The sequence below is a fragment of the Kwoniella mangroviensis genome, chromosome 2 (genome assembly GCF_000507465.2).
Source record: "Kwoniella mangroviensis CBS 8507 chromosome 2, whole genome shotgun sequence".
Taxonomy (NCBI): Eukaryota; Fungi; Basidiomycota; class Tremellomycetes; order Tremellales; family Cryptococcaceae; genus Kwoniella; species Kwoniella mangrovensis.
In genome coordinates this window covers 1,949,429-1,976,243 of record NC_088828.1, presented here as the reverse complement: position 1 = coordinate 1,976,243, position 26,815 = coordinate 1,949,429, and the positions used below count along the sequence as shown (strand labels likewise).

The 26,815-nt window shown below is 43.8% G+C and overlaps 10 protein-coding genes across 10 annotated transcripts; 6 read left to right on the top strand and 4 right to left on the bottom strand.

Moving 5' to 3' along the window:
- Positions 1-304: 304 nt before the first annotated feature.
- Positions 305-2,346, top strand: I203_107593 (serine-tRNA ligase; the record flags this gene model as incomplete). Its single annotated transcript, XM_019145667.1, has 8 exons — positions 305-323; positions 408-521; positions 637-869; positions 1,003-1,448; positions 1,539-1,638; positions 1,739-1,958; positions 2,032-2,168; positions 2,239-2,346. 8 exons carry the CDS (start codon positions 305-307, stop codon positions 2,344-2,346), a joined length of 1,377 nt encoding a protein of 458 aa, XP_019005486.1.
- Positions 2,347-2,737: 391 nt separating this feature from the next.
- Positions 2,738-4,226, top strand: I203_107592 (uncharacterized protein; the record flags this gene model as incomplete). Its single annotated transcript, XM_019145666.1, has 4 exons — positions 2,738-3,343; positions 3,515-3,634; positions 3,759-3,966; positions 4,069-4,226. The coding sequence occupies 4 exons, from the start codon at positions 2,738-2,740 to the stop codon at positions 4,224-4,226; spliced, it is 1,092 nt and encodes a 363-aa protein (XP_019005485.1).
- A 232-nt stretch (positions 4,227-4,458) lies between these two features.
- On the bottom strand, positions 4,459-6,711 carry I203_107591 (uncharacterized protein; the record flags this gene model as incomplete). The annotated part of the gene is made up of 4 exons (XM_019145665.1): positions 4,459-5,362; positions 5,456-5,785; positions 5,865-6,574; positions 6,658-6,711. The coding sequence occupies 4 exons, from the start codon at positions 6,709-6,711 to the stop codon at positions 4,459-4,461; spliced, it is 1,998 nt and encodes a 665-aa protein (XP_019005484.1).
- A 369-nt stretch (positions 6,712-7,080) lies between these two features.
- On the top strand, positions 7,081-9,334 carry I203_107590 (uncharacterized protein; the record flags this gene model as incomplete). Its single annotated transcript, XM_019145664.1, has 9 exons — positions 7,081-7,296; positions 7,379-7,601; positions 7,671-7,783; positions 7,846-7,935; positions 8,011-8,310; positions 8,375-8,501; positions 8,617-8,884; positions 9,040-9,142; positions 9,209-9,334. The coding sequence occupies 9 exons, from the start codon at positions 7,081-7,083 to the stop codon at positions 9,332-9,334; spliced, it is 1,566 nt and encodes a 521-aa protein (XP_019005483.1).
- A 627-nt stretch (positions 9,335-9,961) lies between these two features.
- Positions 9,962-11,679, top strand: I203_107589 (uncharacterized protein; the record flags this gene model as incomplete). Its single annotated transcript, XM_019145663.1, has 6 exons — positions 9,962-10,471; positions 10,550-10,651; positions 10,712-10,852; positions 10,923-11,045; positions 11,114-11,573; positions 11,636-11,679. The coding sequence occupies 6 exons, from the start codon at positions 9,962-9,964 to the stop codon at positions 11,677-11,679; spliced, it is 1,380 nt and encodes a 459-aa protein (XP_019005482.1).
- A 495-nt stretch (positions 11,680-12,174) lies between these two features.
- On the top strand, positions 12,175-12,934 carry I203_107588 (uncharacterized protein; the record flags this gene model as incomplete). Its single annotated transcript, XM_019145662.2, has 2 exons — positions 12,175-12,696; positions 12,863-12,934. 2 exons carry the CDS (start codon positions 12,175-12,177, stop codon positions 12,932-12,934), a joined length of 594 nt encoding a protein of 197 aa, XP_019005481.2.
- A 373-nt stretch (positions 12,935-13,307) lies between these two features.
- On the bottom strand, positions 13,308-14,423 carry I203_107587 (uncharacterized protein; the record flags this gene model as incomplete). Its single annotated transcript, XM_019145661.1, has 1 exon — positions 13,308-14,423. One exon carries the CDS (start codon positions 14,421-14,423, stop codon positions 13,308-13,310), a length of 1,116 nt encoding a protein of 371 aa, XP_019005480.1.
- A 2,672-nt stretch (positions 14,424-17,095) lies between these two features.
- Positions 17,096-21,799, top strand: I203_107586 (uncharacterized protein; the record flags this gene model as incomplete). The annotated part of the gene is made up of 7 exons (XM_019145660.1): positions 17,096-17,770; positions 17,829-20,757; positions 20,832-20,950; positions 21,015-21,137; positions 21,242-21,341; positions 21,412-21,515; positions 21,584-21,799. 7 exons carry the CDS (start codon positions 17,096-17,098, stop codon positions 21,797-21,799), a joined length of 4,266 nt encoding a protein of 1,421 aa, XP_019005479.1.
- Positions 21,800-22,066: 267 nt separating this feature from the next.
- Positions 22,067-23,621, bottom strand: I203_107585 (uncharacterized protein; the record flags this gene model as incomplete). Its single annotated transcript, XM_019145659.1, has 6 exons — positions 22,067-22,204; positions 22,297-22,724; positions 22,803-22,929; positions 23,035-23,194; positions 23,278-23,399; positions 23,466-23,621. 6 exons carry the CDS (start codon positions 23,619-23,621, stop codon positions 22,067-22,069), a joined length of 1,131 nt encoding a protein of 376 aa, XP_019005478.1.
- Positions 23,622-24,029: 408 nt separating this feature from the next.
- I203_107584 (uncharacterized protein) lies at positions 24,030-26,512 on the bottom strand (the record flags this gene model as incomplete). Its single annotated transcript, XM_019145658.1, has 12 exons — positions 24,030-24,078; positions 24,148-24,254; positions 24,328-24,668; positions 24,741-24,984; positions 25,046-25,555; positions 25,618-25,756; positions 25,811-25,846; positions 25,909-25,986; positions 26,047-26,102; positions 26,177-26,311; positions 26,376-26,404; positions 26,476-26,512. 12 exons carry the CDS (start codon positions 26,510-26,512, stop codon positions 24,030-24,032), a joined length of 1,761 nt encoding a protein of 586 aa, XP_019005477.1.
- Positions 26,513-26,815: the final 303 nt, after the last annotated feature.

Genomic DNA, 26,815 nt, shown 5'->3' with positions numbered 1-26,815 from the left:
ACGTTTTTCGACTTTTGACTCAAAAAAAATAGGACGGGAAAGAGGCATTACCGGCGGAAGAACGCGGGGTAAGGGGATTAATGCCACGTCACTATCTAACGATGTATCAGGTTGATAACGATAATTTCCGCTCAGTCCTTCGTTGTGTATGCGGTTGTGTGTCAAGTGAGTGCAGAGAACGTTAAAGCGTTCGAGTCACTGCTTGACATCTTGGATACCCCTTTCTTCATTTATACAGAACATCTGCTCTGCTCTCAGCCCTCCTGTGACAACCAACACTAGAACCTAGAGTAATTTAAAGAAGATGATCGACCTTATTCACTGTGAGCTATTTCGCTGCCTCTGTAACCTAATCTGTAAGATGACACGATGATCAAGCTGACACAGTAGACTGCCCCTCGCCTTAGTCCAAACTGAGAAAGGAGGTAATCCCGATGTCGTCCGTGAATCCCAGAAGAAGAGAGGAGCAAGTGTGGAATTGGTAGATGAGGTGATTGAGATCTTTGGCGCTCACAAACAAGGTAAATATACGTCAACATATCTTTCGAATCAACTCAAAGTGCATGTTGGAAATGCGTCCCTTGCTTCATCCCCGTTGAAGGTGAGATTGCTGACTTTGGTGTCTGTATCTTATAGCCCAGTTCGAGAAAGAAGGTGCCCAACGTGAATTGAACGCCCTTCAAAAAGAGATTGGACAAATCAAGAAGGCCAAAGGAGATGCTTCAGAATTGTTAGCCAAGAAAGCGGAACTGGACAAGAAGATTGCGGATTTAGTTACCAAGACGAATGAATTGGTCACGCTGAGAGATAAGAAAGCTGGTTTGATTGGGAATATCGTTGATGAGAGGAATGCTGTTTCGATGAACGAGGTGAGTTGGCGATGGATTTATCCGGTTCAATTTGATTTTGAATGATCAGCTTGGACCAAGTGACGTGCATTTTATCGAGAAAGGTCCGGTCGTTTATATATTGGTTCTGACATACGATGATTGATTAACGTAGGATGACAACGCTATCCTGCGAGTATGGCACCCCGAGCCCAACCACAAAGGTAATTCCGGTACCGGTCTAGCTTTAGAAGATAAATCAGAAGGTATATTATCCCATCACGAGGTTTTATACAGATTAGAAGCGTACGATACCGATAGGGGTGTCAAGGTCTTTGGACATCGTGGTTTTTACTTGACCAACGATGGTGTAGATCTCAATCAAGCTTTGATCTCTTACGGATTGGATTTCTTGAGGAAAAAATCTTACAAGAAAATTCAACCTCCTTTCATGATTAAGAAAGATATCATGGCTGCCACTGCTCAATTATCCGAATTCGACGAAGCGTTATACAAAGTTACTGGTGATTCTGAAGATAAATATCTGATTGCGACTTCCGAACAACCTATCTCAGCTATGCATATGGATGAGAATATCCCTCCTCAAAATTTACCTTATAGGTGAGTGATAACGGGCGATCTGTAATCCAGCTCGAATTCCCTCTGGTAAGAGGACAATATAGCTGATGAGGTTTCTGTACGATGATGCAGATACGCAGGTTACTCTACTTGTTTCAGGAAAGAAGCTGGTTCGCACGGTAAGGATACTTGGGGTATTTTCAGAGTGCATCAATTTGAGAAGGTCGAGCAGGTGAGTCGGATTTTATAGTACAAATTGCCATGTAGCGATGTCTCTCATGTCCTCTTCTTCATCTCCATGTCATTCTTGCTGACTTCTATCCGCTCTATAGTTCATCATCTGTGAACCCGAAAACTCCCCTGCCGAACTCGATCGAATGGTAGAGACCTCTCGAGAATTTTACGAATCGCTTGAAATCCCTTACAGAGTAGTCAACATCGTTTCTGGTGCTTTGAACAACGCCGCTTCCATCAAATACGATTTGGAAGCTTGGTTCCCCTTCCAAGGTGAATACAAGGAGTTGGTCAGTTGTTCAAACTGTACAGATTATCGTGAGTGACACTTTTTCCATCGAACATGTTACGGCCTTCTGAGCTGACTGGCGTGTGGTGAATGCGGTTATAGAATCGAGATCATTGAATGTCCGATTGGGATTCAAAACTAAAGATACCAAAGTCGGTTTCGTACATATGTTGAACGGTACTTTATGTGCTACCGAAAGAGCTTTGTGTTGTATCGTTGAGAACTACCAGACTCCTGAGGTGAGTCATCGCTTTTTATCTCATTTGTGCATGATTGATTTGCTGATTTGCCTGATTTCGGAAATGGTAGGGTCTTCGAATCCCCAAAGTACTTCAACCATATATGCAAGGAAGAGAGTTCTTACCTTATACCGCTGAGTTGCCAAAGGGAACTACCAGTCAAAAGCAGAAGAAGTAAGATCATACGGGGAATGATGAGGATCATAGATCACGATCAAATAAAGTAGATCTGGCCAATAGATGATTTCACATGCATCTGCGTATATATAGCCATTTCATTAGAGCATACCGGGCTCTCTCCCTCCAATGCGTCTCATCAACTGGGCAAAGATACTTCTGTCGCTGTTGTATGTATGTATGAGTAGGCAAAGTAGGAGAGTAGGAGACGCGTTGAAGCGTTCAAGATGAGTTGACGCGTTCGCAATTTGATTATTGGTATCTCCAAGCAACATTAACATCCTCCACTTTTAACTTTTCATTCATCAACGTATTTTTCCTGCCATAACCAAATCATCCGAACATTGTATAGTATCGATTGCGAAGAGAAGTGAAGAGAAGAGAAGAGCATCATGGATTCTCCACTGTTACCTCAATTCGATAGACAGCAACTTGACGATGTGTCCCTATTGGAAGATCCTTCCTTACTCGCTGATCTAAGTATGGACTCGGACGTCCACTCTCATGCTTCTTCGTCAAATCTGAATCATCAACAACACCTATCTACCAATGATCAGCGGACTCTGGGACAGCGCCCTTCCATATTCTCATCGACTTCATCTAGCTCGCATCCGTATCCGTACCGCCAGCAGAAGACAGTGAATATACAATATGATGACGATGGAGAAGAAACACCAATTAAAATTAGTAAACCTCAGACGAAACCTAGATTCTCGTTGTTCGCTTCTACTCAACCTACCACTTACGATGATGAAGATGGCAATGAAAATGAAGATGAAGATCAGACTATACAGCATTCAAATAACCTACAGCCACGAGATGAAGAAGAGGAAAAACATGAAGAACATGAAGCAGGACGGAGGCAGAGGCGGAGTCAATTGTTGTCAGATGATGATAGAGAAGATAGGTTGAGGTCTAGTTTGTATGAGCTGAGAAAGATGAACGAGGTTTTTGAAGGTGTGATAGGTGCGATGGAAGGTGTGAGAGGACATAATCAGGTAAGTAAGGGTTTTGATTAGGTTGGATTGTATGAGACGGTGTTCAGGCGTGGTGTGGTATCGGAGGGGATATTGTCTCTTGACTGTAGAAGCGTTTGTCATATATATATATATATTATATATACATCAAGGAAGCACTTTGCTGATTTGTTCATACCTACATTCACACAGAGACTAGCCGAAAGAGTTCGTCAGACTTCCGCACTTTTAGATGAATACACAGCGATAATGGGCCAGGCGGAACATACTCAGAAGTTGTTATTGAACACGAAATGGACAGGTAGTACAGATGTGAGTAAATTGCCAATGTCCTGCGTAAAATGCCTTTTGTCACCAACTAGCTGTTGCACACCCCACACCATACTTCAATAATGCCGACGCTCATCATACTAATTCTTCACTTCCATCCCTATAGGACGCAGAAGCTATAGCGGCCATCGAGCAAGCTCGTCTGGAAGCTATCGAACGTGCAGAAGAGGAATTGCGACGTGCGGCTGAACGAGCTCGATTAGCAGAGGAAGAGAGGGAAAGGAGGCTACTAGAGAAGGAGAGGGCCGAAGCGTCAAATTCGAGGGGGGCGAGAGGTAGAGGGGTACCGAGGGGTAGTGGTCCGAGAGCAAGGGGTGAGTACCTCATCCTCCTTGGATGTCCCTGGTACTTGATGATGAGAGTGAAATTGAATGCCTTGGGGGCTGATCTGATCTGGTTTATCTCATCGTATATAGGAACAGGTATACCGCGTCCTTCCATCGCTACTTCCCGTCCAACGTCTTCTACAACAGGTACCAAAAGAGGAACGACCTCGACGACAACTACCAGAGGAGGTGGAGGTTTGGGCGGTCAGTATAATCATGTGAAAAGTAGTGGTTATGGACCTCGATGATTCGGCACAAGATACAGGACTCCCTTTTTGGGTTTATTGGGTTCTACAGGAAAGAGAGAGGATAACTCTGATTGATTGTTCATTCTTATATTATATGTTAATTGATATGACAACCTGTATCATACAAGACTTCAATTTAGGAGATGAAAAGGATAAATGAGGTACATACACTATATATACAAAAACGGGATTGCCCTATGTCTTAAAGCAATCTAAGACGTTTCTTCGACCCCTACTGACTTATACATACATCCCTAACTTGATCACCCAATTGACTGTTCCTAAACCTCTTTAAACCCTGTATCAAATCTTTATCTTCTTCTGATAGATCTTGATTTGGATTCTGATTCTTATTTTGATCTTGTATTTCTTCATTTTGCTTACCCTCATCGATTTTTGTCTTCTTTGATTCTCTTTCTCCATCTTCATCCCTCGCGGTTGATCTTGGGGTCGAAGTTGGACTAGATTCAGAATTCAACATTCCCAATTTCCTTTTCATCAACCCCACGAAAGCTTCACCAGGTTTAGATTCGTTGTATAATGCGAAATTGAACATTTCCCTTTCCCTCTCTCTCGATCCTGGTATATGTCCTAATCTTCTCTCCAATCCCTTGATCACGAATTTACCTGAACTATCTACGACAGGTTCACATTTGGGGAAAGTCATTCGAGTCAAATTGATCAGTTCGAACGGATTCAATAATCGATTTTCTTTCTTTGGCTGTTGTTGTTGTTGGACCGAAGGTGGAGCAGGTGATGATGAGGGTCGATCAGAAAGAGGTAAGAAAGAAGCTAACGATTGATGTTGGTGACTGCTGTCACCATCAACATTCACTTCTTGCTCTTGCTCTTGCTCTTGCTCTTGATCCTGATCCTGATCTTGATCTTGATCGTTGGCACCATCGTTCAAACCTGCTTCTTCGAATGCCCGCATATCCGCTTCGTGATCTTGTTCTTCCTGAGTTTGAGCTGGAGGTGGCTGTTGCTGGGATTGTTCTTGAGAAGTAGTACTTTCTGATTGACCGGCACCAATGAGGAGGGAAGCGAATCTAGCTGCATATGAGGTATACAGATCCGTTTGAGTAAGAGTGGAAGGTGCATTTGGATCATTCTGATGTTGGAATGAGCTCAATAACCTACAAGATATCGGGTATTCTTTCAGTATATTTTCTTTTCGTCTTTTGATTCGGATATATGCTTATTGAGATATGGGAATCGAGTAAACTTACCAGCTTCCAGCTCTAAGCGGCTCTACCAAACCCTCCATCCCCTTTTCCCATTCTTCCTGTTCACCTTGATTTTCGCCTTCAGTATCATTGTTATTTTGATTATCATTATTTTCCTTTTCCTTCTCTTTCAGTCCTTTCAGCACATAATCATTTTCGTCCTTTGCCATCTCGCATCCTGGAAAAGTCGCACAAGCTAGCTGAATTAATTCTTGTCCTCCCAGTAACGGCGTCGTTATCGAATAAGGATCGAATCTATGCTTGTATGAATTATATAATGAAAGCTGAGTTATCGAAGCGGTCGGTGGAGCTTGACGATATGCAACTTGTAGCCTATCCCAAGCAAAATCAGCATCAGCGTCAACGTCAACTCTCCTACAAATATAAGATATGAAGATGAAAGTAAACTCACCACCCACTGGCTCTTCCGGGTTCCTGCATATTCTCCAGATCTTCCAACCCTCTCAATTTATTTCTTCTCTGTCTGAAATATTCTCTGATCTTATTCCAGGGTCTACCTGTCTTCTCAGCCAAATACTCTAACTGTTTCTTACCGGGATTAGGATTTTTCGCGTATGCCTCTCTCAAAATAGCTATCTGCTCATTAGGCGTCAATTTCGGAGTGATACTTTTTTGTTTGCTGATTCTTGGTATCGGTAGACCATGGCTGTACTGAGGAGATGAGGTAGAGACAGAAGATAATCGTGATTTAGGGAATGTAGGTTGTCTGGGATGATGTTGTTGATGGGGTTGTCTGATTTGATCTTCACCAATACCATTTATCTGAGACTGTTGATGCTGATCTTGGAGATTCATATCCACATCCTGACCTTGACTTTGATTCTGGTCTTGGGTTTGGGTTGAAGAATTGGCTCGTGCTTGAGCTGCAACAGCGGCTTCGAGGGCTTGAGCTGCTACTTGATTAACCAACTCGGTTTGCATATCTGTATCTTCGTGATGATCATGCTGCTGCTGCTGCTGCTGTTGTTGTTCTTGATTCTCTGCATCTTGTGTTGAGGTTTCCTGCTCTTGCTGGTTAAGCGATGCTTCGTCAGCCGATATGTGTTCACTTAAAGTTGCGTGAGTTCGTTCCGGTGAAGGGTACTCGTCGGCTATATTCGACTACGAGTAGAATAGGAGATACAAGATGTTGGTCAGTCAATGAGCTAGTAAATTGATACTTCTGTATAGGCTTGACCACTCACCGCATCTTCTGGTCCTTTCGGAGACGATATATGTACGTGCTTCTCACTATCCATTGTTATAGGTAGGTGGACTTGATATGTGGAGGTATGTGACCTTCTGTAATTGTTTATGAGATCTTGTTGAAGGGAGAATGGATGATAAATTCAAGCTCGAATAAACAAACAACAATCCCACCTGAAAGAGAAAGATGGTTGACTGATTTATCTCTATTTCTGTGAATTGATTATTTTCGTCATCTATTTGTTTCCATTTTATCCCATCCCACCTGGTTTCCGACCGTGCCTGGGATGAGGATGATTTTGTTTTTACCGTTGGAAACTGAACTGAAAATGTTTATGAAAAGTTAGAACTGCATCAAGACTATCTATCTGTCTTTCTGTGTTTGACTATACCTGTCTGTACTCCTCAAGTACTTAGCAACAATGGCAACTCTACTTCCCCCGCCCAAAAGGCAGAAATCCAACTATGCCAAATCACTCGAAAAGCCTTCAGCGCCCGAACCGGAGGTACCCATCCCATCGATTGTCGTGCAGTTCAAATCTTCAGAGGATGGGTCGAATCTTGGTCCAGCGATCAATCTCCCTGCTGATACAGGTAGAGATGCCTTGCAGATGCTCGTGAACAAGTTGAGAGGAGAGGTAAGCTATACTTTCTCTTTTTGCTCGCCTGGAGTATGTATGCATGGATTGTAAGCTTATGCCGATGAATATTGAATGACAGACCGAAGATCCATTACCTTATGCTTTCCACCTTGTACCTAAAGTACCTACTACCTCGACTTCTACGCAATCTGCCAGAGTGCAGATTAACAACTCCATCCAACTGGATGCGCTCAAAACTCCAGGAACGACCTTCTCACCTGAAGATGTATTTGAACTATGGTGTGAACCTCAAGCTGTATTTAGAGTAAGGAGTGTGGGGAGATGTAGTGCTACTCTGAGTGGTATGTTGGCTTTCTTGGTCCTCAGACTGCTACTGTGGTAGGGGTTTTAGCTGATCTGTCTGCTGATAGGTCATTCATCGCCTATATTGTGTTGCGCACATTCACCAACTGGTAAATACGCTGCTACTGGTTCTGGAGATGCCACGGCTAGGATATGGGATATGGACACTGAGACACCCAAGGTACCTCAGCTTGATGTGAGGTCATCTTATTGCCAAAGAAGCTGACATTCAGTGTGATGTAGTGGACGTTGACCGGTCACAAAGGGTGGGTGCTTTGTGTGGAATGGGATTCTAGGGAAAAGATATTAGCTACTGGTGGACATGACGGACAAGTGAGGACTGCTTTATTTGCTACCTTTCTTGCTCACCACCATAGAAGAGTGTTTCATTAACGTTGTACTATACAGGTTCGTCTTTGGACTCCATCGACAGGTCAAGCATACGGTCAACCCTTATTCGGTCATACCAAATGGATAACATCCCTAGCGTTCGAACCTTTACATCTAGTCAAATCAAATTCACCTTCACCCAGATTAGCGTCCGCCTCTAAAGACGGTACAGTCAGAATATGGAATACCTCAACGCGGACGATAGAATTCGTCTTAACGGGTCATGCGGCCAGTGTGAACGTTGTGAGATGGGGTGGTGAGAATGTGATATATACGGGAAGTAGTGATAGGACAGTCAAAGTTTGGAGTGGGGTTGATGTGAGTTCAAATTGACTGTCTCTTCTGCTTGTTCTTCGAGGAGCTGATCCGTAATATGTGATAGGGTAAATTGATAAGGACGTTGAATGAACATGCCCATTGGGTGAATACGATGGCTTTGAGTACGGATTTTGTATTGAGGACTGGGCCGTATGATCATACAGGGAAAGTACCAAAAGATGATGAAGAGGGTGAGTGAATGTATGGCCCTTGCTTCTATCTCCATCTTTACTTTCTTAGCTATTTCAGTTGATCATGGATGTCATGATTGAGATCTTGAGCTGATTCTCGTTCATTTTGTGCTAGCCAAAACACTCGCCCTCGAACGATACCAAAATGTCATTTCCACTCAACCCGAAACCCTCATTACTGGCTCAGACGATCATACCCTTTTCCTATGGCCAGATCAAGCTTCATCTTCCTTTTCTACTTCAGCCACGCCTAAGAAACCTCTAGCTAGATTGACAGGTCATCAGAAGCAGGTCAATCACGTTGCTTTTTCGCCTGATGGACGGATGATTGCGAGTGCAGGTTTCGATAATGCTGTGAAGATCTGGGAGGGGAGGACTGGAAAGTGAGTGAATGTGTTTGCAGTTTTTATAGACTTTCCAGAGGAAAATTGTCTTCAGACGGGCTGTACCGAAGGGGAACGATCACAAAGTGTTGCTGGATGCTAGTCGGTGAACTGTACTTGTCAGAAGTAAATGCTGATGATCATGGTTCCACTAGGTTCATAGCCAGTTTGAGAGGTCACGTAGCGGCCGTTTACAGGGTAGCTTGGTCAGCGGATTCGAGGATGTTAGTCAGTGCGAGTAAAGATACGACCCTGAAGGTGAGCGTTGAGCTGGCTCACAACGCATACCGTGGACAGGCTGACGGTGTCGAACTCTTCGAATAGCTATGGAACTTGAAAACATATAAAATTAGAATTGACTTACCTGGACATACGGACGAAGTGTACTGTGTCGACTTCGTAGCTGATAAAGTTGTCAGTGGAGGTAGGGATAAGACTGTCAAGATGTGAGTCAAAAATCTTATGTTCTGCTTATATCGGATCGATGCTGATACCAGTCCTTGTTTAGCTGGAGGAATTAAGATGATGGGAAAGGGTTATGCGCTTCGGATAGGGTACCTCGATGCCCTTGGTGATATGATATATCGGTACACTGCATATAGACCACAGGTAGATCAGATGTACATTATGTTATCCTTGACTGATAGTACTGATTAGATCATATACTGAGAACACCATAGCGAGTTGGCAGAGTGACGGAATAACTAGACCTGTGACGTTCCCGCTTATCCCGTCATATGGAAGTAAGAACAGCATTGGTCAGAACAGACCGGCGCCTTTGGGCAACCCTATCACGTTCCCTGGAGTGCGAGCAAACCTCAGATAATTTTGGGCTGATCCGAGTTGATGTCAACTGAAGATATATATACACGCACGGATCATCATCTTTTTGAGTTAGACAACTTCCAACAGACTAACTTAACATACGTCCCATTTTACTTTTTCTTTTCTGGTTCTCAACAGCTTGTCCGACATAGTACATAGATAGAAGTGAATTGACAAAGCGAGTTTACTGTTCTAACATAGACGATACTGACCATCTCACCCACTTTTACTTCGTCATTGGAGCCGTCCGATATGACCCAAAATTACCTGGATCTACCTTCCCCACCTGCTTCGCAAAAACGATTGACGTCCACTCCTACCTTGACAACGGACTGTTACGATCGTCTCGATGGTCTGATCCATCATATCCCTTCGACTACTAGTATTCTGACTTCCTCTGTGGAACATCTTGGAGGAGCGGTGTGGTGGGTCGTAGGATTATGGAGTCTATCAGTGGCCAAAACATCGTGGCTCGTCAGCGAACATGATAGCGACGACACACTGACTTCTCAAGCGAAAGGCGGATCAATGCCTCAAGACGACTGTGAGGGATACGAAAAGATACAGGATCGCAATGGAGATGAGCAAGACATCGAAAATGAAGAAGGAGAAGAAGTAGATGTATATGATGAGCACACGCGACTGCTTTTCATACAGGCTATCCAAGAAGCTCGAATGATGGTTCAAGCCCAACAATCTCAAGAGAGAAAGAGAAATGCGAAGATTGAGATGAAAACATTCAGGAAATTAATGTTCAATCCTGTGAGTTTGACTATCCTTCCGAGCGCTGTTTACTGACTGAAGTGAATGTACACATTTGGTTTCTTGCGTGACACCAAGTCAAATCCTACTCATATTGATGAAACCCCATCAGTCGATTCACTCGTTCATGCTTGGACTTTCGGTAAGATCAGTCTTGATTTTGAGGATGACACCGTAAAGGTAAGTTGATACATGTAACATTCTACTGCAAACGACAGAATACTGAGTTGGCATGTTCAGGTGATTATTCAAACGGATCAAGGTGATCTGGTTCTACTTCAAGATGCGAACAATCAACACAAGTCGACCCTCCATGCTACGCATAAGGAAGATACTGTGACTGATCCAAAGAAAGATGAATTGAGCTACTGGTTCGCAAAAGTATGATCCCAAATATCATATTTGACTTACGGTCGACAATTGAGCTGACGTGATGGATACGTTGGCGTAGTTCCTCGAACATGTTCGCGATCATCCTGTATCCTCTATACCTATCAGAAGACCTATGAGAGGACCGAAATTCGATTTAAATCCCCTCCCGTCAGCTTTTAGGAACGCCATCAATACCGAAAGAGTGAGGTTTACATTTGATTCTGTACCCACAGTTGTCTTTTGCTAATTGATGATGATCCTCGGCTGTAGAGAAAGATGAAAGATTTCAAGAGAAAATACGATGAAATGATGAACCAAGACATTGATCCCACTTCATCCACAAAAGAGGAGGTAGATGAGCAGCAAAAGTCCGAAGAGAGATGGAAGAAAGTGAATGAATGGATGGAAAGTCACTTCAACGGCAAGAAGCACAAAGAACAGAAACGAATAGAACTGGAAAGGAAGACGATTTGGGAAAGGTTGAAAAGTGATCAAGAGAAAAGTAAAGCTGAGAGAAGGAAGGTTGATGGACCACGACAACAGGATGTGATACGACCGGTCAAATTGTCACTCTTCGTTGGTGGGACTATCAGCGATAAGATTACTCGATCTCGATCTCGGGATGTTGTCGATACAATTCAACGAACCGAAGAAACTGGTTCTTCTAGAGGGATCAGAAAAACTCAGTCTGGTACTAATGGGATCATGGGCTCAGAGAGTTCGATTCTCAGTGAGATCTTGTTCCTGCAGGTACAGCGATAGATGAGCTGACGTCAGCTTGATGTATTTTAGAGAAAAAGAAAAGTGTTCATCTCGATGCTTCGGCCAAACATTAATTTATTGTATTGTAGACTATTGAAGAAGAGTCGGTCTGATACTGTAGGATAGGAAGAGATTCATGTAGGCTGAATCGTTCTGTATAAGACCAAGATGAGACTTAGTTTGAGTGTAATGATATCCATATGTCATGTCATGTCAATCAGGTCATCCTTTGAGTGTTGATCGCATACACGTCAGAGTACTCGAGCGCAATCATTCAAGTTGACTCACCCCTTTTGGCTTGGGTATATACAGTATGTATACTGAACGTTCATCAGGTTATATATCATCAGCTTTCCCAGGACAACTTATATCCCAGAGCTGTATTTCAGTTGTGTTCTGTAATCGACAAGATCCATAGAACCCCTTGAACCGCTTCTTATCGATCGTCAGCAGGGTCCTCAGCTACCAGCAAGTAGCTTCTAATCTCATCGATCATCTCTCGTCAGCTATCATCACCTAATTACTCTCTCATCTCACCTCTTTACCAAACCTCGTTCCGCTAACTCACCATGCCCCGATCTGAATCCTCAACACCATCATCATTATCCCTCATCCGCTCATCCAGAGCTCGTTCCAACCCCTATCCCAAAATCCAGCCAAAAACCAAACCTAGTCCCAAAAAACAAGGAGATACCAGTCAAAAGGTCAAACAAGAATATTTCGACGACAAGGAAGACAGAACAAGCGATCTCGTTCCTTCTTCATCACCTTTTCCTTCTCCCATCAGCTCAACGCAAGAAGGAGATGATGAGCTTGTTTCTGAATTCGGTTTAGGAATGGATGAGGAGAAACCGACTTTCAGCGACTCGGACTTCGAATCGATCAGACCGAAGAAAAAATTCAAGACCAAGCCCAAATCTGGCTCACCCAAGAGATCAAGTAATGGCGGTACACCCAGAAAGAACGGTGGAGTAGGTAGAGTATGGACAGGAGAAGAAGATTGGAGGTTGTTTAGGGAATTACATCCAAAGGTTGGGAAGCCTGATTGGATGGGTGTAGCGAATAAAGTCGGTAATGGAAGGGATTCAAAGGTCAGTCTCTGTCTGCATCTACAACAATTCAATCCATATTATCTTTTCTCTACACTCTCAACCTCTTGGAGTGAAATGGGATTAAAACTCTTCGAGAAGTGTGCGTAATTAGGTGTACAAGAATCAGAGCTGACGTGAGATCTGCCACATCCTGACCACCCTGTAGTCATGCCAAAATCGATATGCGTTGATTTCGAAAAAGCTTGAAAGCGTCATCAAATCAATTGGCGGAGCATAGCAGCCATTACTGATTGAGCTGGAAGGAGAAAGTCAAGCGCAGAGTATGAATACGTAGCAAGCTGGATGTTATTACTTCTCTTAATTCAACTTTCTCACTCATGAATCTCCACGCTCGGCATCGTGATTGAGTTATCATTTTATGAGATTCATCGTAACATATATGGAAAAATCATGAGTCGTAACAAATCGTTAGAAGAGATGGAGATATATCAATGTAAATGATTTGGTATTGTATGTATATGAATATGAATATGGTATAATTGTGAATACCCAAAATGACGATGGTCAAATGAAAATGAATGGAATGATGCTATGCTATTAAAATATAACTAAAACACAACTAAGACTAATAATATCACTAGAACCGAAGATTATGACCTATGACTACCATTATTACCGATCTTGAAAGCATCCCTAGCGAACTTCATGACCTTCCCTACTCCATGAGAGTGATGTCTATTACTCGTATTCTCATCGGAGCTTACATGTAATCCCAATCCAAGTGATAGTGGTGGATTCTTGTTGGTGAGGGATACAACGCGTTTATGCTTTTGACTTGCCGTACCGCTATTCATAGTTGATGATCTCGATCTTGATCTGTCGGTGTTAGAACTCGAACGTGATAAAAGGAGATGATCAAATGTAGATATTCTTGATCTACTCGTATTAGAAGTAGAAGGTCTTGAAATTGATCCATTTAAAAATTCAGTCATGGTTAATTGATTCCCCTCAGTGTTGTCCAGTCGGTCGAAAGACGTCGTGTTGAGTTTGAGTCTGGACGATGTTCCACCTAAACCATAGATTTCACTTATACTCAAACTTGGATTAGGTGAATTTTCCATTCCATGTCCATGTCCATGTCCCGGGAAATGAGTATTATATCTTGAATGCTCTTCTTCTAGAAAAGTTCTTAAAGAAACTTGTTTGAGTTCAGGTGTGACTAAAGCGAGTTTGTTCATATCTATGTCCATCTCATCTTCTCCATACGCTTCTTCTTCGTCGTTCCCAATTTGGGAATTATCTTCGAATGACGTGACTGAGTCACTGAGTGGTGATCTCACCACGCCCGGTGCTTCTCTTAAGAAAGTTACCAGGTCCACGTCGAGTTCAGTTGTTGAAGGAAGTATAGAAGGGACCATGGATAATGGTGAACTTTCGATCTCGTCCCATGTTGGATCGATCGTCGATGATATGAATTGAAGTATATCCATTCGGGGTCCACTTGTATTTGAATCTTCTACTTCCACACTAGATGGGATAGAAGGTAGAGAACTACCTCTTCTTGGATGAGGTGCACTGGATGATCGTCTCATAGATGATGAGCATGTGGAAGATGATGAGCAAAAGGAGATGATTAATGGTGTACTTGGTGAAGAGGAGATCAGGGTAGGTTGAGAGATACGTCGTTCTTCATAAGATGAAGAGGTTATGGTTGATGTGGACGACACAGACGGTCGAGAGGGGATGGTCAACGGAGGCGAAGGCATGGTTGCTGTATACTGTACAGGGTATCTTGATACGAGACAATAGTAGAGCGATTCCACGAGTGAGCTCGAGAGGAATGGCAATGAGAACGATGATAAGAAGAAGAAAGTAGTATCCAATTCTCTGGGTTGGGTTATTATATATAAAAATCGTGTAAAAGAAAAAGAGAGATGTATTTCCAGATTCAATTCAATTCTATTCAGTTTAGATCAATTCAATTCCAGAAAAAAAAACGAATGACATACTCGTACATCTGAGAAGCAGAAGAAGAGCAGAAACAAATGTATCAGAGTCAAAGTCAATTGTCTAACCTTAAATCCGTATCTCTCCGCTGGAATGCCCGTTGGGTATTCTTGTCGATCTTACGGTAAAACGTAAGGAACAGAAAAGGTACACGGAGTAACTTGCTATTTTGAACATGTGTAGAGATTTTGCTGTAACTTCGCAGTACCTTGAAATGGTATGTAAGCGGAATGGAACGGGAATCAATGTCTCACTTCTGACCACTGATCGCCCTTTATTTTCTTCCGAAAGACCAAGTACATATCTAATGGCAGTAACGACGTCACGTTCCTTAGTCTCTTTAAACCTTACTGAATTGACGTTATCCTGATGGAAAACAAAATGTACCAAAACGAAATCTTATACCCGTGTGATGCTGTACAGGGTTGAAAGAGGACGTTGAATAAGACAGTGGAATATACGGTATGTTCATATCTATTTGCAACAACTTTCCAGCGGAGATGAATATACACATCCAAGTTATGTAAATAAAAAAGAAGAGGAAGATTCTTTTTACAAGATATCAAAAGTCCTGTCACGGTACTATGAGTCAACAAGATTCAACATGTAGCCAAATCCGACCGAATCGCTTGATACCTATACCTTTGTTTTATCTATTCCACAAATAGCTTTTTGACAGCGAACTGAGAGGTGATGATGTAGGGCACTCAACTTCATGCCTGCGATTTTCGGACGTGAGGAAAAGAAATGTTAGAAAATTTTGCGGTCATAACGACATTTCGTACCTGTAGATCAATTGGGTAAGTTTGTCACCTCACCTCACGTTCCGCGCATCTTCCAAACAGACTTCTTCGAAATATCCTATTTAGGCAAAAATAGCAGTGGAATTTGTCCATATACCACTGAGAAGCCCCGGCCGTCTCGGCAAGAGCTATGAGTCTGTAAAAACCTTATTCTCTTAGCGTTCCGGTCCGACCTGGACTTTCTAGCTACGATACGAAAAGATCAAAAGCGAAGATTGATATTTCGGACAGTACCGCTCAACAAAAAAGACAAGCCTTGTCCGCATCAGCCTCTGCCTCCGCCTTTGGTTCTGATCAGATCTCCGTCTTGCTTGATAGGTGAGACATGATTCCAAAGAGGTTCCTATGTTTATGGCTCTTAGAGTTGGAATGGCTGTAAGGCATTCACTGCGTGTGCAAATACATCTTGAACAATGGACGGAATAGGTTGTTGTGATCTTGTGGTGTGACTACTTCACTCGGGTCGAATAGCGTACCTTGTCGACGGGAGGGTGTGCCTTGCCAACGGATCGTACGTGATATCATATCGAGCATTGTAATCGAGCTCGCGAGTCATTTCAGGTGTATGCGCGATACAGCGGAGCATCCCGAATTGCGCTTTGTACAATAGGAAGAACCTCATTGGAAGATAAGGCAGTTGCTTGCGGTAATGTCGCAAGTCATTTCATGGCTATATCGAGCAGAGGAGAAGACACAAGGTATATTACTATGAGTATACTCTTTAGGGTAATGACCAAAAAATCTTGTCCGAGGAGGTTGTCAGCGAGACTTTTGCGCTCCCTGAGGTCTCGACAGTGCCATCACTTGCTGTTTACCATCATTCTACCGTATGAGAGGGTCGGTCTGCCTCATCCCATAACAGTGCAATCAGAGTACATGTACTGTATCCCGCAGTGCTCTATATGAATGATGCGATCACCGTACTGTTGAAGAGCAGCAGAAAGCATTTAACCACATCTACAAGGTAAGATCTTATACTATCTCACACAATCACCTGGTAGGAGGATATCGTGTTTTTTTCTGGTTTCTATGTGGCAGTTGTGAGCATTATGAACGCGACTTGTTTTTGTTCTTGTTTGTTGTTGTTTTTTTGTATTTAAGCAGTTGTTCAGGGAAATAAGATTAGAACGGTCGGAAATTCACTAAACAACACCAAATCAATCAGTTGTTGATGCTCGTGCGTACACATGCACCTCCTTCATGATTTCATCAGTCATCATTAGCATCATCAGCATCATCAAAATACTCGCACAGACCATCGTACCAAGAAAGTCATATCACACTCATTTGAAAGACACGACACAGAAACATCTCATCATATCCACCTCTCCCCTCTTCGTGCCCATCCGAGACAGAGACAGCTTGTCACGCGTCATTGACAACAAGCACAAACATCCCATCACATTCGAAAAGACACACCCAGCCCTCATCACATCTTTGACTGCCATTCATAACGCTTCCCATCTCTTGGCTTCCGATCCTTCTACCAACGAGCGCTATTGAGATCAAGAAAAGAAGGGGGAAAAAAGATACAAGTTGGTAAACGCATTTCCAAGTTTATAAAGAAGATCCTCTCAATTTCAGAATCGACTACCATCCACCTCTGCCTGCCTTTGAATCGATCAACAATGGCAGATCCCAAATATTCCCCTCATCAGATCGGTGCATTACCCTTCGTACAGGAACCAAGGTATCTTCCAAGCCAGAATCAACCTCAACAGTCTTATCACTCTAGATTCCGCTATCATGCTCAGCCCACTAGTCAAGCCTCTATCCAATTGTATGATTCTTATTTCCCATTACAACATGAAGGAGTATCGAGAAGCGCAACCAATTTCTCTCAAGGCATTTCTATCTCAACACAACAACAGACGAATAATGTCGATGAAGTCGTTTATCGATATTCCTCAGAATTCGATAGGATAGTAAGACCACCTGGTACGCCGACCGTAGGGATATACGCGCAGGATGGTCTATGGGACGAAGAGGATGATCTGAATACCAATACGAAAGCATCTGCCTCAGGACCTTCAAAAAAGATAACGATAATTGGCGGTGGATCGAAAGGTAGGACCGGAACTGTATATTCCACATCTGGATCTAATGAGAAGAGCTGGACGTGGAGAAGACCAAGTATGTCTCAATTGCATAACAGTCCAAGTATGTCGCTGGAGGAACAGGTGCCAGTACCATTGCCTGTTCCTCCGAAAGGGTTAGAGAAGAAGAAGAGTAAAGGACTTCTGAGGGGGAAGGGAAGAAAGGGTGAGCTGTTCGTCAACGTCGCTGCAGATGCAGATGAATCGGTACGTAATCAAATCTCCTGATAGACCTTGTTTTCACTATCTGACTATCTATCTTCAGTTTGAGGCTCCTCCTCCACTACCCATACCTGCTACACCAGCATCATTTATGACGGAATCGTCTCCGGCTTCCTTCAGCTCGCCCACCTTCTCGCCCCTCAATTACTCCTCTTCCACATTCGATACTCCAGCTACACTTCCCACGCCGCCTCTTACATCAACGACCGACTCAAGTACGACTAAGGCTCCCAAGTCCGGTTCGTCCTGGAAAAGAGGTATGCAAAGGATATTCAAATCGAAATCATCCGCTGCATTACGCGACGCCTCTACAAAAGAGGCTTCACTATCTCCACCACCGATGCCAAAACTACCTAATCTACCTGGACCTTCCAATCATGCTTTGGGAAAACCATTCTCATCTTCCACCCCTCCACTAGGTGAATCAAGGAGGTGCAACAATCTGCCCGCACCGGGATACCTTTCGACTCCACCTTCAGCAACCACCGAATCCTTTGTTCCTCCATTACTCCCTAATGTCCCTAATGACCCCTTTGCGTCGAGTCTAGATCTCACTTGCAACAATCCAATCTCTTCGCCTCTCGCTTCGCCCAAACCTCGTCCGACTCTACGACACAACTCACCAAGTCTGAGAGATTTGAAAAACTTGTTACCAAACACCACCAAGCCTGCTATAATGAAAGCGAAGAGTTTCGCTACTCTACACCGTCGCGAGGATTCGAGGAGCGTACAGAAAGAACAAGATCGTCTTGTCCAGACCCAGTCCTCGAAATTATCGAAACGCATGAGTTCTTTAGTCGGACTGAATATTTTCGCTCAAGCTGCGCAGGAAAACACCAAGGACTTGGAACCGTTGGAACATCCACCTACTCAAGTTTCTTTAGCTGCACCTATCGAAAGTCCCCCTCTCCTACCCCCTCATCCACCGTATTTCGAAGGTACTTCCAGATCACCATCTCTTCCATCGATCACCACTGACTCATCGTCCACTCCCGAGGACAGTCCTAGGATCAGTATGCCACCCAGCGCGCCGTTACCTCCCGTGCCAGCCTCAACCTCTAGCACCAACCTTGCTGCGCCCATACAGCGTAGTGGTTCAGGCGCCGTTCTTTTGCCCAGATCAAGATCGACCAGTATGAGCTTCAAATCACCTCCTACAAGTTCATCGTTCTTCGATTTGTATGAGCAACTGGGAATATGGCCAAGTGCGGAAAAGGAGAAGAAAGAGATACATGACGAGCCTCAAGAGATGGATGCAGCTACAGAGACGGAGATAGAGAAGGAACAAGCGAAGCCTTTGGAGGAAGATAAGGAGAACATCTCACCTCCAGCAGTGGAGTTGCAGATCGATGAGGAGTCAGATCGTTTCATGGAAGTTGCGGGGGTGTCAGAACCTCATCTTCAGGTGAACATGCCTAGGTCTGATACTATCAGTTCAACGGCAAGCTGGAATGTCGCTCTCAACTCTTTCCCAGAGGCTCCCGGTGGCGATGTCCTGGATTTTGGACTGCCGTATGTCGCCGACGAGGAAATTGTAGAACCTTCGATTCCGTCTAATCAACATGTCCAAGATCGATCGGACGTCTTGAGCATTGTAGCTGTCGCCGCTTCCTCTCGAAACAGCTCTCACCAGACTACAGTCGATAATTCGATGTCTACCGATAAACGAGATTCAGGATCCACTGTCACTCACGCAACTTCAGTAGGGATGGAATATCTGAATTCGTCCCTCTATTCCAAAGGTCGAGGGAGGGCATCGGGAAGTGGGAATTCGTCTAGAGATAGTAGTCCAGAGCGAGAGAGGGATAGTCTGACTGATCGTGAAGAGGGCGAAGCATCTTCGTCTGAAGATGACGATGTTCCATTATCAAAGCTACACCCTGAAGCTGCTGCTGCTCAAGTCCAACGACGTGAGACTCGAAGGAAAACTCGCGAAGCTGGAAAGGCTCAACAAGCCAAGATGGTCGAAAGGCGGAAGAGTGAGAAGACCCAAGGGAGAAACCCAGGCGGTGAACATAAATGGGATGGAGAGGGTGGTATACCCGCTGATATCCTCACAAGGAAGTTGGAAGGTGTATTGATCACAAGGGCGGAGAGAGAAGTTGCCATCCAACATGGTGGACCTAGTGTACCGCAAGGATTGAAAGCTCATCGATCAATGCGAGAACACGCTCCGCCTCCTACTCTCGATCATGCAGTTCGAAGAGCTCAAAGTCAAGGTCACGCTGCTCACCCTTCACCTACAGGGTGGAAACATGATCATCCACCTGTACCTCCCATCCAAACTGCTATCCCACACAGAACGCCTCAGACACATGGAGTTTTCAATCCTGAAAGTGCCATCTCACCTACCAATACCTCCTTCGGTAGGATACCTTCGGCCAAGGGTGTCGATCCAGCATTCGCTCAAGCCATGCGCGGTCAAGTGTACGAACCGACATCTCATCCAATGGGATATAGTGATAGATCGAGGCAGAACTCAACAGCTACGAGCGTATCATCGAGAATCCCTGCTGCTCCAGCTGGTACTAGGGCTCCATCGAGACAAGATGACTTGTCAGCTCAGGTCACAAGGAGCAATACGAATGCGACACAGTATTCTATAGCATCTTCTAGATCTAAGGCTCACTCGAACGGTATCTCACCCTCGACGCAGAAAGATGAATCTGCTGCTTTACATGCTAGGTCAATCACCGAACCATTGCCTCAAGCCTCAGCCCAGTCTCATACTCACACACATCATACGGTACCTGCACCTGCACCTGCACCTGCCTCATTACCCGCACAGAGAGTACATGCGACGGTACCTGCCTTCGTGTCCGCTCTGAACGGGAAGAAAATCATGTTAGATCTGACGAGTACCACCACCGCAAGGGAAGTCCTGGTGAATACTTATCATAAAGGTGATCTGGTCGATGCCACTGTAGGAAAGAGCTGGGTGCTGTGTGAGATTTTCGCTGAAATGGGTTGTGGTAAGTTGTCTTATCTATCTCTATAGTCATATGAAGGAGGATAGCTGATGTCGGATGTGTGGTTGATCATGCAGAAAGGCAAATAAGGGAATATGAATCTTTATTGCCTATCGTCAAAGGGTGGGACCAAACTGCGAAATTCAATTGTTTCGTATTTAAGCAGAGTAACAGAGGGATGCCAACATGGGCGAGAGTAAGTGACGATAATCGGAATATGACATTTTGGTCAGATATTGATTGTATGGTCATTCATTTAGGCTGTTCCGACTACTCCACCAATGTTAGGTCAATGGGTACAGTACGAGACTAAGAAAGGGAAATGGACCAAGAAATGGTTGGAGACTAGAGGGGGACAGGTGTTCTTAGCTAAGAATGAAAAGGTGAGTGAGGATAATCCAACCATAATGGCCGCCGTGAAGTGTGAACGAGGAGCTGTGAAATGTTAGCTGAGAATAAAGCTGATTTCCTGACTTGGATGATACAGAACAAAGATGAAATGCACATCAACAGTTTGTTCTTTGATATTTACGCTGTCACAAGGGGTTACGATTCTCCCAAACCATCAACGTTCATCATAAAGCGAGGTGAGTTTGAAAATACTGGCATTGGAACATAAAACGGACCATGCTCATAGTTGTACCTCTGTCCGAAAAGTCGAACCTGCATCAAGCTTTGAGGATCCATCAGATTACGCCCATGTCTTCTCATGTGATGAGGGTCTTGCATTCAAGTTGATGGCTGCCATATACGATGCTAAGGTGGGTCATACTTCACCCGTCCACGTTCCGTATATTTGTGCTGATCAACAGTTCATTCGACTCTACAGAGCTACGCGATCTCCCAAACCAATCCAACGATGATAACGAGTCAACTTCCTACTCCCACTCAAACTTCGACGAATCATGGTAAGAGACCCAACTTCACAAGTCACCATAGTAATGGACCACCTACACACAGTCAGCACCAACCTTTGGTAAGCTTGGTACAGGATGATAAGGAGAAGAAATCTGCTTTTACCGGAAAAGGCTTGTTGAAAATATAGTATAATTTGACAAGGGGATGAAGATCCAGAGGAGGATCTTCCCTTATGATGTTATTTGGACATTCGATTGATGATGCTGCATGTAAGTTATTTAAAAATAGGGACTTTGCTTCATCATGTCATAGATATAAATATACATGTTTTATAATGTACATTGATGTAATTTAACGAATGAATATAATGACATATACTTATATATATATACACAACGAATTTGTCCTAGCCAATATACAGTACGCTTCCTGTCCTGACATAAATGAAAGGATCTCATTCTGATTTGTCGGGAATAGGAATATTCTTAGACCTGTCCATACTTTCTTTCAACTTCGTATTGAATAATTCGCCAGAGGTAATTGCTTTCTTGGTATAATCGATTTTACCTCCAGGTAAGATCGGATTGAGTTCCTATCAATGTGATAATTTGCAGAACCGACATGTCAGCTTTTATTAACCTATATCTTAATAACGTTAAGCTGTTGATACAATTATAAACTCACAACATTATCGTCAGGTTGAACGAAGAATGCTAATGAATATCTATCTACCAATCCCGCTTCTTCCTTTTCGTCCTGTTCGGTTTCGGAGTGGGATGATATTGAATTTGGAAAGCCGACTCGATGCAGAGTAGCTTTATAGATCCCACTGGACCATAATTCCATTGCCAGACCTACATTGACCAGGAACCCTCCTCTGGGAGGTACAGGTGCAGGGTGCCATTCATATCCGTCGGAATCGATCGTATAATATGAATCGGTTGAAGCAGAGTCATGGTCCTTTGATTCTAATGTAGTTTTGGCGGCCAGACTGGATTTGGTAGCTTTGTAAATAGCAGATTTGGGCAGATAAACTTCCAATCCTGGTTGCGCTGGCAAAGAAGGATTGGTAGATTGGAATAATAATGTGAGTGTACCCCAATCTCGATGAGCTAGATTCATTATATCATCAGCTTGGGTTTGCCTTGTCTCAATTATTATCAGGCAAGAGGCGATTGCAACCAACTCACCTCCTGCTCGTATGTCCTTTTCACCCAATTGCTTTTTCCCTTCCATGTCTAACGAAGGATAATGGATCAAGGACATGGCTGTATTGAGACCGAATGAATGAGATTGTCTGAAATGGTCTTCGGGTAACTACGATACCGAATCATAACAAGTACGATATCGAATCATAACAAGAATCAGAAACAAATAGTTTTGCTACTTCCATTTGCTTTAGACAGGACGGAGCGTACTCACCTCTAAAGCTTGAGCGAATAATTCCATCAACTTTTCACTGACCTCATGACAATCTTTGTAAAACCTTCTTATCGTTTGTAACGCAATTGTATCGGGGACTGAAAAAGGATTGGGCATAGGTTGTTCTTCGATACCGCAGTATTTACCATATGAGAATGTTCTACATATGACATGTTTTTATTATTCAGCGATAGCACTTCGAATGCTGGAAAGGTGGAATGTATATAGACGACAGCGGCTTACTCCTTATGATCCCTCTTACCCTCTCCTAAAGCCTGAGAGAGTAACTTGGTATATCCTGATCCAGATGGTCCAGCGAGGAACTTCTCCTTCTCCTCCATAGGCAAGGCGAAAAAGTCTTTAGACTAGTATCGCCGACGGTGGTAAGTGTTCAGTACGAATGTACTTCTAGAAGCTAGTAGGCAGCTCACATATTCGAATAACGCGTCTATATCTTCCACCTTTGGTCCACCGTTCAGTACCGCGAAGAAACCTACTGATCCCAGAGCGTCTTTGATCACTTGAGCTTGTTTTTCCGGTGAGTCGGAGGACAAGTCGATAGTGGGAATCACAGGGTCGAGAGACATTTAGTTCAATGATAGTTGTTTGTTCCGACTTTACAGTAGAGGAACATGAACTTCAGGAAGAAGAGGAGAGGAATACGACAAGAGGACAGTACATGTAGCTGTGCTTGGGTTGATGGGATGGGAAAGAAGCAACAGGCAAAAGAGTGTACACTCTTATCACACACAGCTTATCTATCGGCTTAATCAATCAGGCAATCATGTGGACAACAAGAGTGGAGGCAGCAACGATGATGATAACAGTATGAACCGAATTCATTTCTACAGATGAGTGAGACCATTGGAAGCATCAAGATGAAAGATGCATGCAATTCCTTTCCAACGATCACATCATGTTATTTTCAGAGGCTTCGATACCGGTACAGATCCGTTTATTTCTGTTACTTCCAGTTCTTTTGACGATTTCTGACATTACAATCTCCCAAACACCAGTCCAATCACAACGTACACCAACGTTAACCTATTCCAAAATAAAAGCTCAATTAGCTATAGTCTCGCGGATCACTAAGCAGGGAATATGATGACTCACGGAGGTGTCAAAACAGCATAACTCCAACTAATAGTCTTACTGATCAATCTCTCGAATGCATCTCCTGAAGCAGCCTGGGTGATTTGAGCAAGTGTCAAAGCAGGTGGCTAACGTACCATCAACCAACCCATTAGCTCTCTCTCTATATACGTTTCAGATTGTTGAGCTAGGCTGACTCACCGAAGATACCAGTAAGATGGCAGACAGGATGAACACCGGATCTTCGGCAGCTTCGAACGGATCGAATTTAGCTATCAAAGCTAAGACGGGTAACATCAAAAGTGGGACGATGATCATCCGACTTATAACCGCTACGAAGACAGTCTTGTTCTCTCCTGGGTACGATTTGGATTTGTCGTTTGACGAATAAGCTTCATCGTGACCAAAGAAGGATTTGATATATCCCAAGAAACCGCTTGACTTCTTATCTTCAGATCTGGGTAAATGGATTGTGCCTGAGCCTGGTTTGACCTCGGGTGGAGTATAGAAGAATGCTCCTAGCACTACCAATGTAACAGGGACTGTTCAACAGAAAATATGAGCATATTCGATTACATACATGCCTTGAAATAGATGACATATCGATCACTCACTAGAACATTGCCCAGCACCTTTGATAGCTTGTTCCAAAGGTTTGATCCTAGCCATCTGGGCTTGTAATGGAGGGATCATAGCGATAAAGATCGATAGCAGAGCGGCGTACATTGGAACGGTCATGAAGTCGTTTATAGCTTTTAGAGATGACTTGGAACGATTCTTTACTTTCAACATGAAAGACTGGAAGGGAGATCTGGGAGGTTCGAGTGGTCGACGACGAAGGGAAGGTGTGAGAGTACCCTACAATCGTCCATCAAGATCTTCCTAATCGGCAAATCGGCAGAAGAAAGAAGGGACTTACCCATTCCTCATCCTCATGTTCACTCTCACTACTGTCCTCCTCAATCAAAGCTATATGGTGCATTTTAGGCTGTTCAGGTAATCCCCAAAATTCTCTACCACTTTCGGTCCTGTTCAACTTCTTCCTATGTTGACTGTACGTCGAGCTTCTTCTGCTCATCACGCTCTGACCGGCAGTCGATCCCCGCTTGACGAGTGGAGGATGCATCGAATGTGCTGAGCCTGGCGCAGTGAATGGCTGAGTGGGTGAATCAGGTTCTTCGACGATACCAGATGGAGAAGATACGATAAATTGACCGGTGGGATTTCGCCTTTCGTCCTCTTCGTCATGATGGATATTATTAGCAGTAGTGAAGAACGGATCGGTCTCCCTCGCTCCTGGATGAGGAGCTAATGCTTCTGGTGATTGGACAGTATGATCATGTACGAGTGGTCTGTGCACTTCTTCTTCTATCTCGAGTGCCTCATCATCCGCTTGAGATAACAATTTCACACCCCATGACCAACGAAGCTAACACAAGGCAATGATGAGCTTCGCTGTAAGGAAGCAGGCAATTCATTGCTCTAACTTACCATCATTCCCAAAGTCGAGTATAAGACCAAATAAGTCAAAGCCCGACCCAACATCTGATCTTTCGTATCATCTTTACCCCATTTCAAACCTGGCACTTCGATGACGAGGGATTGGATGAGAGCGATAGGTAAAGAATTGCTGCATGTCAACAGTCAGCTTAATTCAAGCCCGATCGCTTCTCTCATAGCTCACCTGTTCTGGAACATGGCAGCACACATAGCATAGGCCCTGGTGAGTCAGTTCTAAACATCAGTATGCATACACGTAATGCTTTGCCCGAGTCAACGCACGTTTGTGATTTCTTCAACTTGAACAATTTGGCTAACACCCATGCAACCCCAGCAGATAGTCCAGTGACCACGACAAAGCTGTTCAAAGACCACGTCGTGTGAGCGTTCTCTTTCAGTCGAACGAGCATGCTGACTTACCCTAGAGGTATAATCCACATTTCTTTCAATTTAGACGGTGTCAATGAGTATGCTACCTATTCACCATGACAGTTCAGCGACAGTTCTCGCAGAATTAGGTTCATTGTTGAGACCGTGTGTGCCAGCTCACCTTGGAGAAGAGCAGAGCTGGGGTGAACAACGAGACATTGATAACGTTCAATTTCCTCTGAGTCGCCTTATCGGTAACACCAGCTTTTGAGAGAATGTATCCAGCTAGACATAGTAGGAATACTTCTACTACGGACTATTACACAATGGATTGACCAGTTAGTAATTCCTCGGGCTGACAACTTGCCTTGACAACTAACCTCAAAGACAGTGACGAGGAGGGTTTTGACTGCAGTATTCCCTTCCAGCGTCAGCGATATGAACGTTTCTCATCCTCAAGAGATATATGTTGAGACTGACTAGGTACAGAGTCGTCCAGGCCCATCGAGTCGGGCATCAATGCGATATTTTCTTGCTTGTATGAGTGACTTGTGGTCTGGATACTGCTAGAATGGGGAGTGCAAGGAATGGAAATGACCATGAATCTCCCTTATCTATCCAGGATGGCTCTTTCAGCGTTGTTCATGTCGCTGGCTCTTGGCGGTAAAAGGAATTCACCCTACATGACGTAGGCTGCATCTTTACGTAATTGAATAGGAAGTGGAGGTCATCCACAGACGCTTGGACCTTTGATCAACCGTAAACATCTTTTCCTACTTGATGTTTCATAGTTACCTCTCTTCCCTTCTTCCACTTGTCC